This window comes from Bactrocera neohumeralis, chromosome 2, assembly GCF_024586455.1.
Source record: "Bactrocera neohumeralis isolate Rockhampton chromosome 2, APGP_CSIRO_Bneo_wtdbg2-racon-allhic-juicebox.fasta_v2, whole genome shotgun sequence".
NCBI lineage: Eukaryota > Metazoa > Arthropoda > Insecta > Diptera > Tephritidae > Bactrocera > Bactrocera neohumeralis.
The window spans coordinates 13,221,395-13,236,421 of NC_065919.1; the positions used below are offsets into that span (position 1 = coordinate 13,221,395).

General features: G+C 40.3%; 1 protein-coding gene and 1 long non-coding RNA gene across 3 annotated transcripts in view; both read right to left on the minus strand.

Annotated features, from left to right (window-relative positions):
• Positions 1-15,027, minus strand: part of LOC126767651 (uncharacterized) — a 232,017-nt gene that overhangs the window by 115,057 nt on the left and 101,933 nt on the right. The window lies entirely within an intron of this gene.
• Positions 1-15,027, minus strand: part of LOC126767646 (protein tincar) — a 212,095-nt gene that overhangs the window by 5,560 nt on the left and 191,508 nt on the right. Inside the window, exons 8-9 of one of the 2 annotated variants that reach the window (XM_050485122.1) lie at positions 14,403-14,823; positions 7,391-8,225 (exon numbers count right to left, since the gene is read on the minus strand). In XM_050485122.1, coding sequence (XP_050341079.1) covers positions 7,391-8,225; positions 14,403-14,823 — 1,256 coding nt within the window. Of the gene's footprint in view, positions 1-7,390; positions 8,226-14,402; positions 14,824-15,027 lie in introns of those variants that run through there. The other variant, XM_050485123.1, reaches the window with a different exon arrangement.

Consider the following 15,027-nt stretch of genomic DNA (forward strand, 5'->3'; position numbering starts at 1 on the left):
CCCCTTGGTGGAACAAGGAGCTTGCATCTTGCAGACGCAAAGTAAGGGAATGCTTAAACAGGGCCCGGCTAGCAGAATGCGAGTACTGTTGGAACGAATATAGAGATCTTCTAAGGAAATACAAGAAGTTGGTGCACAGGACAAAGCGAGAATCTTGGAAAAACTTTTGTAGTGGATTTGAAAAGACCCACGTTGGCGAGACTTAGAAAACTATTATCCAAACGCCACCGGTCTAATTCACAAAAGTATGAGTCGACGTTACGAGTTTTCGAGAGAAAAATTCTGCGAAAGATTTATGGTCCTTTGCGCATTGGCCACGGCGAATATCGCATCCGATGGAACGATGAGCTGTACGAGATATATGACGACATTGACATAGTTCAGCGAATTAAAAGACCTAGCTACGCTGGAAGGTCATGTTGTCCGGATGGATGAAAACACTCCAGCTCTGAAAGTATTCGACGCAGTACCCGCCGGGGGAAACAGAGGAAGAGGAAGACCTCCCTCCGTTGGAAGGACCAAGTGGAGAAGGACCTGGCTTCGCTTGGAATATCCAATTGGCGCCACGTAGCGCAAAGAAGAAACGACTGGCGCGCTGTTGTTAACTCTGCTATAATCGCGTAAGCGGTGTCTACGCCAATTAAGAAGAAGAAGATTCAGGCAGTGTGACGGACACTCATCGAGAACTTATTGGATCACCGAAGTCAGTGAAAGCACTTTCTCAGACTATATATAGAGAGACGCGGTAAGTCCTTCCTGCTAAGAAAACGCAAGATAAAAATCTTGGGGACGGGCTCATTCGCCGCCCCTACAAATCTGGAAAGGTTGAATCACGACAATACACGAATGCGCTCTGATCAAATCCGTGCCATGGCTAAAAGCGATTTTTAGTGGATGCACAAAAGTCAGCTATGTGCCACACATTAGGGCCGCACTGACCCAGGCCAAGGAATATGATGGGAATACTAACTGGCCACTGTCTGGTTGCGGCACACGTCCGCAGGATGGGGCTGACAGAACGACAAGACTGCAGGAAATGTCTAGAACAGAGCACCATGGGAATAATGGAGCATCTCTTGTGCATTTGTCTCGCATTGGCAAGGCTACGCTGCAAACATCTGGGGGCCCCACGGAAGATGCACTGGAGGAGGTATCGATAGTGAGGCTGTAGAGTCTGTAAAATTCGCGTCAAGCACAGGCATCCAAAATGACTACTTCTCTTGAACCTAGCAACTGAACTTCATCTGGTATCGCAAAGGACGAAAACTGGTCTATGCATGGTGTATTGGCCAACAGATTAACCTAGCCTAACCTAACCTTGTTAATAAATAACTAATAGAAAGTGGATAGTAAAATTATAGTCTATTTTACGACACCTAAAAATTATCTGAAATACATGACATGACTACATACTCTTGAATAGAATACCCTCTTTATCAGTCTTCTTACTCGCTTGCTGAGTCATCTACTTTATGACCTTGAATCTGACGAGTTCAAGGAAATACTTCGCTTAAGTGAAGCTTAAATACTTGTAACCTAATACTATCAGTTGTCACAACTCAAGGTTAAACGCACATATGTACATGTATTCATGCTGGGGTATATATAATAAATGGCACACCTTGAAACAATTTATTCGTTGCCAATTTGTTTTCTAAACAAACAACAAAACACCATTCACATTTCCATTTACGCAATTACTTGTGAGCGAACTAATTCGGAAGCAAACTTTAATTACCACAGCAAAGGCACCGTTTATTACTTTGAGTGGCAGTGAATGTTAATCATACGCCCCGGTGGCACTTACCAATGTCCACAAATATAGTTTACGTGCAATTTCGGCATTAGTCTACACATATGCTGTGCATTTAGGCTATGAGCGCAGGGCAAGGGTGAGCCAAAGTTTTTTTATTGTAGCTTAATTCTTATTGAAAGTGAAAAATAAACATGAAATGTTAGAAAGTAAAAAAAAATTAAAGATGAGGGAAATATGAAACTTGGAAGCATTCGAATTTTAACTGTTTCCTCGACTAATTTTAGTGAATTTTACTTTTATGAGAAAATATTTACATTTGAAAATACTTTTCAAATCACTCAAAAACCGTTACTAAGCTGAGCTCACTTCAATTATGCACATTAAAATTAGGCATAAAACTGAATTGTATCCGAAACTCCAACCTTGACCGATTTATTCGTAGCGTGCTTCTGGCATCTATGCACTCAACTTCTCAGTACCTTGTCTCACCGTCACACTATGCGTTTAGCCTTAGGCAGCCCTCTACGAACAAATCTTGCAATTCGATTAGGCATTAATTAGACAAACATTCCGCTGCCTATCTGTCTGCAAAATACACACAATCTGCTAGGCAAAGCAATTTGCGCTCTCTAGCCCGCACATACACACACATTTGTGCATCAAGGACAGAAGTAGATTTGAACAATTATTGCAAGAGTTTCGTGCTGCAGCAACAAATCAATGTTGCTACGATTTAATTGAAATCAAATCACCGATAATAAATGTAGGCATAGGCAAGAAGCAGCAAGCAGCTACCAATAAATATTTTGATTGCCCACATTAGTGCAACGTGATGTTGTGTATCGTCTGCCACTACGAGTACATATTTTTGTGGCATGCCCCACACTTTGTTGCAATTACCTCATCACTGGCGCTGTCATTGCTGTGATAAATGTGCATTGAACGTGTCGAATGCTTCGCCACCACAAGCACAGACGTAATAAATCCTTAAGCCTCCGTGCGGTGGGTTGTCGGTTGTCGCATGCAAATCGTATGGGCTGGCCTGTCTCTATGGCTGTGTGTCTGTGCAACTTTTTTGCATAAATAAATTTGCTGGCACATACAAATGCAGCTATGTATTTATTAAAGTTTTTTGCCATCGCTTGTTCGTGTCGAAATTGCATTTCACAGGCTCAAAATCGTTTGCCGCCATCAGACGTCTGATCAACACATGCTTCACGCCTCCCCTGACAAACATATGCACTCCGCAATCATCGGTTGTCACAAATCGCAACACTTACCATTTCCGTTATGAAAAGTAAATTGGAAAAAATTGTCCGTGGCTATGAGGAAGTGTTAATTGATGGACTTGTTGCGGGAAATGGCGTTAATAAAAGCGCTCAATTTCATAATTACCGTTATTGTTTTGCGTGCTTTTTTACACTTAACGGTTCGTTATTAAGTTGTGGCTTTTTTAGTGAAAAGAGTGACGAAAGCTGAAAGCTCTATGAACGCTACAGTTAAGCTCTTTACTCGTGGGATGCCAAAATGAATCACGGTCTGGTTTTTCACAGTTTTCCATGAAAGCCCTTGATTCCGATCATTCAGTTTGTATGGCAGCTATATGCTATAGTTAACCGATCTGAACAATTTCTTCCGATATTACATTATTTCTGTGAACAATAACTCATACAAAATTTCGTGAAGATAATAGGTTGTCAAAAAAGTCTTGCGGTATTTTCGCTAGTTGGCGCTGAAAGCGCGTAGTTCTAGTTTTATTCGTCGAATCGGGTCATGCTATACGAGTACCTTTTTGGAAAGCTCATTTAACGCGCTAACACGTGTTTGATTGATTGTCGTTTCTTTTAAGTCGTTCGTGAGTTATAACGTCGCAAACATGGAGCAAAATAAAGCGAAAATACGGCATATTTTACAGTTCTACTACGATAAAGGCAAAAATGCATCTCAAGCCGCCAATAAAATTTATGCAGTTTATGGACCCGATACAGTTTCCATTTCCACCGCACAACGATGGTTTCAACGTTTTCGTTCTGGTGTAGAGGTGGTCGAAAATGCGCCACGCTTCGGAAGGCCTGTCGTCGAAAATTGCGATCAAATCGCTGAATTGGTCGAAAGAGACCGGCATAGTAGCAGCCGTGGCATCGGTCAAGAGCTAGGCATGAGTCATAAAAAATTCATTTCAATTTCAATATCGTTCGATCGTGAACAATTTCTTCGCAGATTACATAATTGCCTTAGAAAATAATCTGTACCAAATTTCGTGAAGATACTTTGTCAAATGTGAAAGTTTTCCATACAAGAACTTTATTCTGATCGTTCAGTTTATATGGCAGCTATATGTTATAGTCGTCCGATATCGGCAGTTCCGACAAATGAACAGGTTCTTGAAGAGAAAATGACGTTTGCAAAATTTCAAAACGATATCTTAGAAACTGAGGGACTAGTTCGTATATATACAGATGGACAGACAAGCAGACAGACGGACATGGCTAAATCGACTTTATAGGGGCTCCGACGCTTCCTTCTGTGTGTTACAAACTTCGTGACAAACTGTCATAACAGGGTATGTCTGTATACCCTGTTCAGGGTATAATTATGGATTCGCAGATAATTTAAAATATTGTTTTCCAAAGTTTTGTAATGCAAAAATGAAGTCAGGAATATGACTTTGGTTCAAAGTGATGAATTTTTACAAGAAAATACATTTTCATAAGATCATGATTTGGAATCTGTATTCAGTAACATATAGAGCAAGCTTAGGATGGAGCCTTGTGTAGAAGTACACGCAAGTGAGTTCTCTGAGTGCTATTCACTTGGGCGTGGCCAGAAACGAATCTTTTACATATGGCTCAAGCAGCTCACCATTTTCGGTCTTAGACCAAGTATCCGAAGGCGAAACATTCCTCCCCTGGGTTGTGCGCTGAATTCGGGATCCGCCATGTAAAAAAACAGCCTCGGTTGAGATACGACGATATCGATATAGTGCAGTGAATTAAGAGACAGCGGCTATGCTGGCTGAGTCATGTCGTCCGAATGGATGAAAACACTCCAGCTTTGACTGTATTCGACGCAGTATCCGTCGGGGAAAACAGAGACAGACCTACGCTTCGTTGATAAGACCAGGTGGGGAAGGGCCTGGTTACACTTGGAATCGGCGCCAAACAGCGAAAAGGATGAACGACTGGCGCGAGTCAAGGAACGTACAAGTATTCCTCATAATAGTAACAAACATCAAAACAACCTTTTGTTTCAGTTAACAAAATGCATCAAAACAACTTTGAGTTGGAACAATTGAAATTCACTATCACTACAACAAACAATCCTAAACAAACAAGTATCAAAACAACATTGAGTTTGAATACCACAACAACCTTATCTTAAAACAAAGCAAATGTATCTAAGCAAACAACATATATGTAAACAAACCTAAACAAATAATATAATCTGTATCTAAACAAACTATCAACTAGTAATAAGTAAACATACTATTACAGTTAGTATAAATAGAAATAAGAACCATGTAATAAGTTAGTCTTAAGAGTATTAATAAAGAGTACACATTTCGGTGCAGCTCAAAATATATTCTTTTGACTCATTTTTACTTCTGGTAAAAATTAACTCGCGCTGTTGTAAAATCGGCTATAATCGCGTAAGCGGTGTCAACGCCAATAAAGAAGAAGAAGAGTACGTTTATGTTGATTTAAAGGGTCCACATGTTATTGTAACTTTTTCAGCCGGTGGCGAAAATTAAAGACTGGCTTACGAGTACTAAGCTGTAGCTTGCAGGTGAAAAAACAGAGGCAGCGCTCATCACCAGCAGAAAAAGGCAAGAAACGGTCACCTTGAACATTGATGGCTATAACGTTGTAATGGAAAACTCATTAAGGTACCTTGGCGTTATGATTGATACGAGATTTAGTTTCAAAGCGCACATTGAAAAAGCCTGTGGTAAGACTGCTACAGTGACTGCGGTTCTGTCGAGAATAATGGCATACATTAGTGGCCCAAGCCAAAGTAGGAGAGCTCTGCTGGCTAAAGTTAGCCAGTCAATGCTTATGTAGGCAGCTCCGATATGGGGGACAGCCGCGTAAAAAAACATATGTCAATAACGCAAAGGCTGTGTCCGGGTTATGCGCCCTTAGAGTTGCCTTTGCGTTTAGAACGGTGTCGCACGAAGCGATTGCTATCATATCTGGTCTTATGCCACCGGATATAATGACCTCTGAATTAAGTAGAGTCTACTGTAAAACAAAAGACATGAATAGCTGCCTAACGGCCGACGAGCGCAAATAAGAGAGGAAGACAAGTCTCGATGACTGGCAAAAGCAATGGAATGCGACAGATAAAGGAAAGTAGACATATAGACTAATTAAGAATGTACCGACCTGGACTGACGGACAACACGGTGAATACCTGCAAAAATTTAGTCACGATGACGAAACACAATGTTTCTTCTGCGAAAATGCTGCAGAAAACGCAGAGCACATCTTTTTCTCCTGCTCGAGGTATGTAGTAGACGGAACCACAATAGAAAAGCTAACAAATGAAAGGATAAAACCCGACAACCTAGTGAGTTACATGCTGCGATCACAGCTGGTGTGGGCTAAAATGAAAGAGTGGACCGCAAAGCGCTCCGAGAACTAATAAAAGAAAGGCGGCGGAGAAGCATAAGACCATATGAATTACCCTGAAGGTAAGATGTGAAGAGGCATTTATCGCCCAGTTTGACCCTGCGAAGTAGTGCTTAACGGCGGTCTCGCTGTACAAGCTACAGCAGGCGGAGTTAAGGGTTTTAGGCATACTGTTTTGCAAGTCCCGCATTGTTATTTAATACTGTCTGGGCGTGGTCCCGAAAGAGGTGTGCTCTAGCGGGCAATATGAATCGTACATGCTGGTAGTCTCTGGCAGTATCTTTAGAAGATTTCACTTTCGGAACTAAAAAAAAAAAAGTTGTTGACTGACTTTTTTTTCAAAATTTGGAGATTCGTTAATTTTTAGAAATGGCTCAGTCAAATGGACGCCAAGATCATTTAATTTAACGCCTCTAGATTCTTCTCTCTGGTTTACGCCAATGAACCAGCAACGTTCGAGCAGCTTGACGACAACATTCAGCCCACTGTAGCCGAAATTCCAGCCGAAGTGTTGTACCGGGTCATCGAAACGGAAAAGTGGTGGCCATTTTATGCAAATCATAAATGGCGTAAAACTATATGATAATACAACAAAAAAGCAGAAACCTTTTAACATTTGTTTTATTTCATTTTAACATCACGTCGCTCTCGTTGGTATACCCTTTAGATACGTAAGTGGGAATTAGGAATGTGTGTGGTTGTGCTAAAATCGGATTACATCGATTTTTTTTTATAATTTCTTGCCTTACGCGGCATAACATTAATTGCGCGATTATTGCGCTTTGCTATTATAAGCTAGCAATTGTGCTTAATCTCAATTAAAGTTGATTGGAAAATACCATAGCACCATACTATCACTCGCTTGTAGTCACAGCAATAATATTAGCATTATTTAGCTCTACAATTCACAAATTATCTCACATAATCCATATATGTATGTATGTGCGTTTTACAAGTGTAAATATTATTTTAGTTATATAATTAGTTATAAATATGTACTCACATGTGCTTCGTTAGTGTGCACCGTGACCGTCACCGGTGCCAATGGGCTGACTAGATGCTCCGGCGACGAAGACAATTGCATATTCTCCGGTATAGCTTGGGGAGCACGGCCTGCCATGGCAGTAGTAGCGACATCACTACCACCACCAGCACCGCCACCACTCCTATTCATCTCTGCTAAACCATTAGCGATATTGGTGTTCATATTAGCACAGCCCGTGCCGATGAGCTGCTGATCTGTGGCATGCTTTGGTGGCGGTGGTGGCGGCAATGTAGTTGCCGTTGGCGGCTCCAAATCGCGAGTCGATGCATATGTCACGCTATCATCACGCACACAAGCCAATAGTTTGCCCTCCTCCGAGGCGCTGTCATCACCGAAGCTACCACTGCCGGCAGTGTTGTTATAGTTACCACCGTCAGGGTCAGTGACAACAACACCACCACCACCACCACTAACGTAGTTGGTATAATCTGCACGAACGGCTGTTGAGTGATTGCCACCACTAGTTGGCATTAGTTGTGGTGGTGGCGGTGGCAGCTCATCGTATTCGCTGAGTTGTAAAAGTTTCATGCCATGCGCACCGGTGGGAGTTGTGCTGTGTTTGTTGGTGAGGCCGCCGACATGTGTCTCATTGCCACAGCCGATCGTCATGATGGGGTCAATGTTGCTCTTGCCTGTTGTTCTGCTGTGGCTGGTGCTGCTGCTGCTGCTCATACTGGTAACGGTGATGCCTGCCATGGTGGCAGCGCTGGCAGTTCTTAGTGTCGCATATTCTCCGTCGTCAATTTCCCCCGCAACACTGGCAAAACATATCGCGGTTCCACGGGGCGAATGGCTGCAGTGCCGCAGTTCATATTTCACAGTTCACATTTCGTATTTTCCGTGGAACAGTCGGTTGGTTGGTCGCAGAGTGCAGCCAAGGGTTAAATGGTTGGCAAAGTGGAGAAAAGAAAGTGCATTTTTCATAATTTATTACTGTAAAGGTTAGACATTCCATTGCACTACAGACATATGTGTATGTATATATGTTACGTTACTATAGAATACATATTATATAACTATGGAAGTATGTATATAGGTTTTGAATGAGTGTAAAAACATGTTCCTCACAGTGGCAGCAACAATAGGTGACTTGGTTCAACTATAGAAACTACTTTCATATGTATGTGTAAATATATTTATTATATCACTCTTCTTGATATCATTCACACAATCCTTTATGATCTCCCAGACATATGTACATATGTATGTCGATTCAAACACCGGATGTTAAGTTCAGTAAACACATTAAATAATTTCTATGTGCATGCGTAATTCTATTCATCGGATTGCTTCCTATGTTATTACATACATATAACTGTTTATTTCACCAATGTATGTTATTCCTTTATGAATATTCATTCATTCATAATTCCACCTTGACTTTGATGTTGACTTTGATTAATATTAGCATAACAGTCCTTGGCAGTCATAATTATAATTACGTAAGATGCGGAATAAGTTCGCTAACCTCACCTTTCTGAGGTTACATATGTTTAGTAAGCTGTTGCATTGCTATCTATCTTTATACATATCTTTTCAACATTAAGCAGAATATTTCTATAAGTCAGGGCTCGAGGAACGAGGCTGTCGGGTTAGAGCTTACGCTGAGCACGTTGGTCAGAAAATTTTATAAATACCATCTACGAGCTAACCGAAGGGTACCTCAATGTGGTATCCAACTGGGGTATCCAAAGTGGCTTAGCCGTCAACCCAGGTAAAACAGAAATGTTTTCATTCACTAGGAGGTTTAAAATCCCAAACGATCCTCTCCACTCTGTTAGAGGTACATGTCTTTAACTTGTTGATAAGGTGAAATACCTCGGGCTTATTTTTAATATAAAGCTTTCATGGAGGTGAAATATTGAAGATAGGGTAAGGGAGGGAGCATCAACACTACCAGCAATATCGGCATTGAAATCAAACACAGAGTCATTCTTACCAGGTGCTACTTTAGACTGTGTAGGCAGTTGAAAAATGAAGTCCTCTCTTGACGAACAAACACCAAACTCTATAATTCCTTCCTTATTCCTGCACTGCTAGATGCGGCGCAGGCATGAACTATGACATCATCATCTGATGAGTCAGCCTTGGGAGAGTTCGAAAGAAAGATTTTGCGGAACAGCTGCGCTGTGCGTATGGATGAAAACACTCCAGCTCAGAAAGTATTCGATGCAGTACCCGCGGGGGGAAGCAGAGGAAGAGTAAGACCTCCACTCCGTTGGAAAGATCAGGTGGAGAAAGACCTGGCTGCTCTTGGTAACTCGAAAAGAAGAAACGATTGTCTACGCCAGTAAAGAAGTAGAAGAAGAAGAGTAAGAGCGGCATCGGTTGCCTTTTATTGCAGTAGAGGAGCTATAGGGAAAAGGTTGGGGACTGCCACAAATCCGAAATTCTCTCCTCTGCGTAGCAGAAGCCACTTGTGGCGGTTTTTTTCTTATCATATACCAACGAGGAATAAGTGGATGGGGAGAAGTCGCTGAAGAAGCCGCGTAGTGAGCTTTTTCACTGATGGGTCAAAGCTAGAAAGGTTGGAGAAACAGTTTTCTGTAGGGAGCTCTCTGTCAATCTTAGCTTTAGTCTACCGGTACGGTTTTTCAGGCAGAAGTGGCTTCTATTTGGGTAGATGTTAGAAGATGTATATATATTTACTCCGAAAACAGAGCGGCTGAGCTCGCTAACTGCGTTTTAAAGCTAGTCAAGCAGTATCTGTTCTCATTAGAAATAACATCAAGCTACTTTATCATCAGACTCCTTTGGTTGCGGGGTCTTAGCGGAATTGCTAGCAACTGCAAACCCGATGAGCTAGCCAGAAGAGGCACTTTTGTCCCGCTCACATCGGAATGGGACCGAGTTGGATTGCCATTGGCGTTTTGTGTTCTGGCACTGCACCAATGGACCTTGGCGTTTCACCTTCGGCGGACCAGGAGACATAACCGAAACTGATATTGGACATCTTAACAAATTTGTCGATTTGTAAGGATCTTATGTTCCATTATATAGGAGTCTTAAGTACCACAACGGACCGGTGCAACAGCAGAGATTGGTGTTAGGATCGACCGCTTAAGCTAACTTAACCTAGTTTGAAGGCGGTTTAAACAAGTTTTAAGTGAATCAGGCAAAGTTATTCGCCGGAAAAAGGTATTTGTTTGCATAACTGACTATGGAGGGTTCGAAAAGGAAACACAATATAGTAGTCTTGGAAAGGATATTAAGTGATTAAATCTAGCAACTTGCAGATAGCTTTATTTTTTCCGAATTATCATATGTCGTTACTAGACAAAGAGTGGAGAACGAGCTTAGCGTTTTGATGCAAGAACGGAGGTGTTGGGAAATAGAAGAAGAAGTTTTTGAGATATCGATCTTAAATCTTGCAAACGTACTTTTCTTCCAAGAAGTTTCTTTTGTCGGAACTGTTGATATCGGATTTCTATAGCACATAGCTTAAGATATATTGTGCAGTGATCAAATTGGAAGGTGAAATTTGTCCATTTCATCTCCTTGAAAGTAATCCCCTTCCCCTGCAATACACTTATGCCAACGAATTTGCCAGTCATCATAGCACTTGGAAAAATTCTCCGTTGTGATGGCCATCATACATAGCCTTCTTCGATTCAGCTTTTATATCCTCAATTGAGTCAAAACGGTGTCCTCGTAGTGGTCTTGTGAATTCGCTGAATAGCCAGAAGTTACTCGAAGGTAAATCAGGCGAATACGGTGGTTGCGGCATGATATTAGTTGAAAATGTGGAGAAATGATCACGAATAACCAATGCACTATGAGATGGTGCATTGACGCACTTCTTTGTTCAATAAATTCAGACATAGTAGAAATCGAAGAATTCGCTTTTAGAGCCTCACAAAACGACGCATATCTCAAATACTAATGAATATTTTGACGTGAAATTTAGCATAGCTTTCAATACTCGTAGTATTTATATGGCATATAAGCTGAACGATCAAAAACAAGTTCTTGTAAGGAGGCTTTGGTGCAGTCAAAGTGAACGTTTTTTCATGTTTTTAATACATTTTGGTTAACTAGTTTGCTACTGCCACACATATATATTCATATACATACATATAAACATACATACATACTACAAATGCATATGAGTACATACATATAAGGTACTATATACTATATGAAAATGTATTAAACAATAATAACTATGTTAGTAAACATTTGCATACATATCACTGAACTACAAACCATTTGATGCTAAATAACATTATTAGTAACAATAGTTAAATACATACATACATACATACATATGCATAAAAGTACGCATTTATATAATATACATAAAAATTGTTAAATAAAAAGTTCGTAGTTTATATATAAGTAAATTTTAATTAAAAACAGGCGACAAGCGGAACAAAAATAGTTTCTTATTGTCAATGTGACCAATACTCTTACAAAAGTGTGTGTCTGTCTGCGGTGTCGTTTAATCAATTTCCAAATGCATTTGACTATTTTGCATACAGATGAACAAGCTCTATCGAAAAAGTGCGCAAAATTCACAAAACAATAAATTTATATATTTTTAATTATATTTTTTTTCTAAATTTAATGAATGCAAAATACCAAAATATGCGCGTTTGTAAGCATATTGAGGTGCTACGGTGAATAAATGAAAATATGAGTGATTAACAAAAGCTGATGTGCGCGAAAACTAAAACAAAATAAATAGTAAAAAATATTCAATTTGCTTATTTTGCAACAACAAAAAATATTTTGAAAGCAAATATCACTTTCGAAATAATAACACTTTCAACACATGTGCTGTAATCATAAATAATCGAACAAAAACAGATATTCAATAAACAAAATGAGCGAAAATATTTGATGCGGTTAAATATTAGTGACACAAACAAAAACAAAAAACAAACAAACTGGTGACGTGCATTGATTTTAAAACCTTTATTTATTAATGTGAAGTGAAAATGAATACGAAAAAAAAAAATTAAAGCAAAAACAAAAATGTACACATTTATATATTTTAAAGTCCTGTTTCAGAAATATTGATGAATTTCGCCAAACAGAGCAATTGTTTGCTCAACTTATTAAATGAAATGCAGCAAATGAAATTTGAAATGCGCTAGAATGCTCTGCTCGTGAGTGGCTCGTGAAGGTAGGTGGCTCAACTATAGACAGTTATATTTTCTACGGGTGTTTTGTAGTAAATAAGGTTCTACCAACAAGCGTATTGTGTGAAAGGTTAAAGCGCACCGTCAACAAACTGATTGGACCTTATCAGTGTTATCAGATATTCACCATGCACTAAATCTTGGAAAAGACCCGTGAAAAGAGGATCGATACACACCATCTGTTCGTCGATTTCAAAGCTGCTTTTAACAGCACGAAAATGAGCTGCCTTTATGCCGCGATGTCTGAATTTGGTATACCCGCAAAACTAATCCGGCTGTGTAAACTGAGGGTGAGCATTACCAAAAGCTCTGTCAGGATCGGGAAGGACTTCTCGGATCCGTTTAATGCTAAACAAGCTTCAGACTAGCCGACTCCCTATCGTGCGACTTTCTCAAACTACTGCTGGAGAAAATAATTCGAGCTGCAGACCTTAAGCGAGCAGCTACAATCTTCTATAAGAGTGTACAGCTGCTTGGCCTCAAAAACTGCGCCGATTTTTCTGCTTTCACCAGACTGGATAAAGAAGCGAAGCAAATGGGTCTGTTAGTGAACGAGGGCAAGACGAAATATCTCCTGTTATCAAATAATCAGTAGTCGTACTCGCGACTTGGTTTCCACGTCACTGTTGACAGTCATAACTTCATCTATCTTGGAACCAAGGAGCTGTACGAGTTATACGACGCCATTCACATAGTTCAGCGAATTAAGAGACAGCGGCTACGCTGGCTAGGTCATGTCGTCCGAATGGATGAAAATACTCCAGATCTGAAAGTATTTGACGCAGAACCCGCCGAGGCCGGTTTGTGGCCAAAAAAAAATTTAACAGTTTGTTCAGCTTTGGACCGCATTTTCGCAAACTGTGGCATCTGCAGTGATGATAATACACAATTTCTGTTGAGAGACGCCGTTGCATCCTCAAAAAATGAGTGTTTGATGTGCTCTTTGAACAGAGGGAATCATTGGTCAACAAAGGGGAATGATATGGAGTCATGATTAATGATTTTTTTGCTTGTGTTGGAGGATGTTAATGTGGACGACTTTTGGTTCCAACAAGACATCTACATGCCATACAGCCAACGAAACAATCAATTTATTGAAGGAAACTTTTGGCGAACGCATTAACTCCCGTTGTGGGCCTGTGGCATAGCCTCCAAGATCTTGCGATTTAAAACCACTGTACTTTTTTTTGTGGGATTATGTGAAGTTGCTTGTTTACGCAGTTAAGCCCGAGACGAATGATGCCTTGGAACCGAACATACAACGGGTTATCGCTGACTTACGGCCTCAATTGCTGGAAAGTGTATTCGAATATTACCTCTCGCCTGGAATTTATTCGATACACATATTTTAAGTGGAATTGAAAGCATCTGTGAAGACGTCTCTGTTACATAGTTCGATTTGAAGAAGCCAGAAATTCATAAATATTTAAGCAAGACTCGTAGTTGAGATTAAATTCAGTGAGGAAGTAATAATTCTGTATCGTTTTGAAGAATTATCAAACTCTGACTTATCCAGTGATATGCAAAGACTTAACGCTCACAACAACAACGATTAAGTCGTAATAATACCAATTATTTTCTTCAAAAATAACGCTACATAGTTCTCCGAATATCTTCGTGAGCACCACTCTCGAGCAATTGAGCAGAAATAAGTGCTAGCATAAAAACTAAAAAAAAAAACAAATTTAGTTTTAAATTAAAGAATAATGTTGCAGTGCTTTTTAAAACTCGTGTGTACTATTTTCTTTTTTGTAGTTGTAGGTAGTATTCATTTCTGATTCATTCAATTTAATTTTTGTTTAGTTTTAAAGAAAACGATTTTTTACCGCTTGCCATCGTTTTGTTCTTGGTCACCAATTAGTAGGACATCATCTGACGTACTCGGTACTTCATTGAAGGTAACCTTCAATTTTGGTGAACTTGGTGTCAATTTTGGCCAGTATACATCATCGCCGCCGCCATCGGTGCTGGACTCAGTGCTCAATTTGCCACCACGACCACCACCCATTCCACCGCTACTCATCATGGATGAGCTCTTCTGCTCCGAGCTGCCTATATTACTGCCGCTGCCGCTAACGCTGCCAGCGCTGGGCAAACTACTGCGATTCGCCATCAATAACGGTTGTGTCGTAGCTTTTGTGATACCATAGGCATCCATTGGTGGCAACTTGAAGGTCCAACGACGTTTGGCCGTTAAGCCCAGCCAAATGACAATCCACAGTAAGAGATGTACGACGCTGATGAGAGCTGGAAAGATAAAGTCAGAGAAGAATATGAACAAAGTTTAAAGTCGACTTTTTAGTATTTAGAAAATGTAGTGTAGAGCTTTCAGGGCATGTATGAAGTTTGTGTCAACGGAAAGTAGAAAATATCAAGTGGCAAAAAATACGTACGGATTGAGCCAAGACGACTATTAGCAAAGCTGTTTGCTGTCACTTAGTGCCCAACCTG